The 4799-nt window shown below is 41.2% G+C and overlaps 1 protein-coding gene across 1 annotated transcript in view; it reads left to right on the top strand.

The window, feature by feature from the left end:
* Positions 1-4799, top strand: part of TICRR (TOPBP1 interacting checkpoint and replication regulator) — a 49115-nt gene that overhangs the window by 26104 nt on the left and 18212 nt on the right. The window contains exons 8-12 of the mRNA XM_003788821.2: positions 751-902; positions 2581-2681; positions 3338-3431; positions 3523-3602; positions 3774-4013. Of these exons, the coding sequence (XP_003788869.1) occupies positions 751-902; positions 2581-2681; positions 3338-3431; positions 3523-3602; positions 3774-4013 (667 nt within the window). The remainder of the gene's footprint in view (positions 1-750; positions 903-2580; positions 2682-3337; positions 3432-3522; positions 3603-3773; positions 4014-4799) is intronic.

Here is a 4799-nt window from a genome sequence, read left to right on the forward strand (position 1 = left end):
GCTGGGGATTCGAACCCGCCACCTTAGGTGTATGTGGCTGGCGCCTTAGCCACTTGAGCCACAGGCGCCGAGCCTTGTTTTTGTTTTTTGAGACTAAGTCTCACTCTATTGCCCTGGGTAGAATGCTGTGGCACCATTATAGTTCACAGCAACCTCAAACTCTTAGGCTTAACCAATCCTCTTGCCTCAGCTTCCCAAGTAGCTGGGACTATAGGCACCTGCCACAATGCCCAGCTAGTTTTTCTATTTTTAGTATAGATGGGGTCACACTCTTGCTTATACTGGTCTTGAACTCCTGAGCTCAAACAATCCACCTACCTTGGCCTCCCAAAGTGCTAGGATTGTAGGCATGAGCCACCATGCCCTGCCATGTCATTTTCTTGTTGATTCTTTCAGATTTTCTGCAAAGATAATCATGTCATCTATGAACAAAGTTTTATTTTTTCCTACCCTTAAATTTTAACTTGTACCTGTGATTTGCAGGGCCTTAAAACTAATCACTTATCTCTGTACTTTCCTAATCTTGGCATTATTGACATTTTGGACCAGATAATTCTGTTGTGACAGCATCCTTGGCTTCTATACACTGGATGCCAGCAACATCCCCACCCCCACCACCAGTTGTGACAATCTAGCCATAGTCAAATGTTTCTTGGGAAGAAAAAAAATCTCTCCCACTTGACATCTACTGGCTTAAACAATACAAGGATTTGGGCTGGATGTGATAATCAATTTTACTTTTTTTGACAGATTTTAAAACTGAAGAGGAGCTGCTATCTTACATACATGAAAATTACCAAAAGGCTGTAGCCACAGGGGAAATCAAGCTGTATTCATGTGCTCAGAACATGATTTCAACTATTAAAATGTTCCTAAAATCAAAAGGCACTGAAGAATTAGAAGTAAGAGTCCAGATGTTGTTGGTTGTCATAGATGTAGTGAGTGGTTGCTGGTTGTTGGTGGGTTTGGTTCGTGTGTCTTAGAAAAATGTCTGTTTTGTACATGATTCAGAAATGATGAAAAGAATGAGTATAATTCTAGATCTTGGAAGGTGGCTATGGTTTTTTTTGTTTTATTTGAGACTGAGTTTCACTTTATTGCCCTAGTAAAGTGCTGTGGCATCGTAGCTCACAGCAACCTCAAACTCTTGGGCTCAAGCAATCCTCTTGCCTCAGCCTCCTAAGTAGCTGGGACTACAGTGACCTCCCACAACACCTGGTTGTTTTTTTAGAGACAGGGTCTCACTCTTACTTAGGCTGATCTTGAACTCCTAAGCATAAGCGATCCACCCACCTCAGCCTTCCAGAATGGTAGGAGTATAAGTGTGAGCCACTATGCCAGGTCTATACCTTTTCTTTTTTCCTATTTTTTGGAGAGATGGGGTCTCACCCTCAGGCTGGTCTCAAACTCCTAACCTCAAGACATCCTCCCAACTCAGCCTCCCAGAGCACTGGGATTACAGGCATAAGTCACTGTACCTGGCCTGGCATCTGTACTTTTAAAAAGCTCCCTAAATTATTGTTATGCAATGGGAGAGTTACAGAGCTCTGTTTTAGATCATAGCCATTGTTTTCATTCATGTTCAGTGGCAAAAGTTGGGCTCCTTCTCTAAAGGAAACAAGAGGATTTATTTATATTTAGGCTTCTTAGTTACTACTTTGTGGAACATTTTAAGACAGTTCAAATCTGTAGACTTCTTTTATCTATGCCCATATGCTCTCAAATACTTTTTTTTTTTTGTAGTTTTTGGCTGGGACTGTGTTTGAACCCGCCACCTCCGGCATATGGGGCCGGCGCCCTACTGCTTTGAGTCACAGGCACTGCCCTCTAATACTTTTTTTTTTGAGATAGAGTCTCACTATGTTAACCTCAGTAGAGTACTGTGGCATCACAGCTCACAGCAACCTCAAACTCTTGGGCTTAAGCGATTCTTTTGCCTCAGCCTCCCAAGTAGCTGGGACTACAGGTACCTACCACAACACCCAGCTATTTTTTGTTGCAGTTGTCATTGTTGTTTAGCTGGCCCAGGCTGGGTTTGAACCTGCCAGCCTTGGTGTATGTGGCTGGTACTGTAACCACTGTGCTATGGGCACCAAGCCTTAAATACTTTTTTACCATATTCTTTTCTCTTTTTCTTTCTTTTTTTTTTTTTTTTTTTGAGACAGAGTCTCACTATGTCACCCTTGGTAGAGTGCCATGGTGTCCAGCTCACAGCAACCTCCAACTCTTGGGCTTAAGTGATTCTCTTAAGAGACCACCATAGGTACCCGCCACAATGCCAGGATGTTTTTTTGTCGTCGTTTAGCTGGCTTGGGGGTTGAGAGGGGGGAGTGGGGGTAAAAATCAGCCAGCCTTGGTGTATGTGGCCGGCATCCTACTCATTGAGCTACAGGTGCCACCTATACTTTTTAATATATAAAAGAAGGGTATTCATTTTACTACTTTTCATTCAGATGAAAGAAGAAGGAAATTTTTAAGGGAATATTCTTCTCTTCTTAGGACATTAGTCAACTGTTAAAGAAATTAGAAATAATAATTAGTAGCTTAATATTCTCCTATATAATAATTTTGTATTTTCAGGTAAACTGCCTGAATCAAGTAACTAACAACCTCTTAAAAACTAGCAAAAGTCTTCGACAGAATCTACAAAAACAACTGGATAAGAAAGACAAAGTCAGAGAGTAAGTAGCTACCTTTTTTTTAACCTTTACTACAGAACAAAATCCCAAGATTTGCTTATATCCATTTAAAATAGATTGCTAATTGCTTACAGATGCTTTCATATTTTATTTTTATAATTTTCTAATGTGTGGTTTGAGTCACCCATTTCTCTAATAACTACCGTATATCAGGGTTTAGAGACGGCATTGGCTCTTCCCCTTTAGGGTAGTTCTTTCTTTCCTTTCCTTTCATTTTCCTTTTCCCTTTTTCCTTTCCTTTCATTTTCTTTCTTTTCTTTCTTTCTTTCGACAGGGTCCCATTTTGTCACCCAAACTAGAACATAGTGGCGTTATCATTGCTTACTGCAATCTCAAACCACCCTTGGGCTCAAGCAATCCTCCTGCCTTAGCCTCCTCCCAAGTAGCTGAGACTACAAGCACCTGCCACTGTGCCTGGCTAATTTTTCTATTTGTAGTAGAGATGGGATCTTGCTCTGGCTCCATCTGGTTTCAAACTCCTAACCTCAAGCAGTGTGCCTACTCGGCCTCCCAGAGTGCTATGAGCCACTATGCCCAGCCTGGTTGTTGTTTCTTATATAAATAGATCTGTGCTTAAGGAGGGAGCCTTTCGTTAAGTGGTATTCAAAGTAGACATGAGCAAGTATTTTTCTCTCGAGGTGCCAGCTTCAGGTGTTTCTTCGTTTGGAGATGTGTCTGCAGTGCCCTTCAGTATATGGAACTACAGATGATATGGAGCAGGTAGTAGAGGAGGCAAGTATATAACTTAGTGCCCTTGGAATACCCTAGATGCTTTCAGCTTCTCTTTAAAGGGCATATAATAATTTTTTAAAATCTACTTCAGGTAACAGATTTGCTGCGCCTGGTGTGTTTAACTGAGGACTCAGAATATCTAGCAAAGTTTCTGGAGGAAATTTTGAGATTGTAAGTTTGATGGCTACTAACTTAACTTTAAAAATGTCTTATAAAGAACTATGCACTTGATGTTATCTCAGAATTGTATAATTGTAAGGGTTATTTCTTAAGCTGGGTGACGGAGAGAATAAAGAAAGTGAGATGTAACTCTCTTTCATGTTTAACCAATCTCTTCCACAGGTATATTGACTTTATCCCCAAAACACTTGGAAATCTTTACAACAACCTAGGCTTTGAGATTCCCCAGAAGTTGGCTGGTGTCCTTCCTTCAGACTTTTTCAGTGATGACTCCATGACACAAGAGAGCAAATCACCACTTCATTCTGTGCCTTTTTTGTCAAGTGCTCATAGATCCATGTCAGGCAGCACTGAATCTGACCAACTGGAAGAGCTTCGTACCAGATCAGCTAAAAAGAGAAGGTAAGAGCTCAAGAAATCAAAGGATTACTTCATTGTTATAATCCTGACAAAAGGTATGTTTAAACCATGGTCCAGTTGTCTTTGTCTGTATACTTTATTGGATGAATAGTTTCCCTTCTGTTTAAATCACAGAAGCCCACTACTGGAATTCCTAACAAGGAGCATCTGACACTGTGTATTATCTAGGGAATATACAGCTATGTGTTGCTTAATAATGGGGATGCTTCCTAAGAAATGTGTCACTAGGTGATTTTGCCATCATGCAAACATCATAGCATATACTTACACAAACCTAGATAGTATATGTATTTTTATTTATATGTTTTTTTTCATATGGAAACCAAAAGTCCCAGCACCATTACTGAATGTCAGGCATTTACCCTACTTGATCTACAACACCAATATCAAGTGCTATATATCAGGTTTCTTATGGGACTGCTATCATACATGGGGTCTGTTATTGAGGGAAATGCCAGTTGCACATGACTTTACTATGTAGTTCACCAAGCTTTTCTTTACTATTCACATGAGGTCTCTAGGAATTAGGAGCCTTTGTTTAAGACCCTAGTTCCAGGCTAGGCGCCTGTGGCTCAAGTGGCTAAGGCGCCAGCCACATACACCTGAGGTGACAGGTTCGAATCCAGCCCAGGCCTGCCAAGCAACAATGATGGCTGCAACCAAAAAAAAATAACCAGGCATTGTGGCGGGCACCTGTGGTCCCAGCTACTTGGGAGGCTGAGGCAGGAGACTCGCTTGAGCCCAGGAGTTGGAGGTTGCTGTGAGCTG

This window comes from Otolemur garnettii, unplaced genomic scaffold, assembly GCF_000181295.1.
Source record: "Otolemur garnettii isolate 467f Iridium unplaced genomic scaffold, OtoGar3 scaffold00029, whole genome shotgun sequence".
Classification (NCBI taxonomy): domain Eukaryota; kingdom Metazoa; phylum Chordata; class Mammalia; order Primates; family Galagidae; genus Otolemur; species Otolemur garnettii.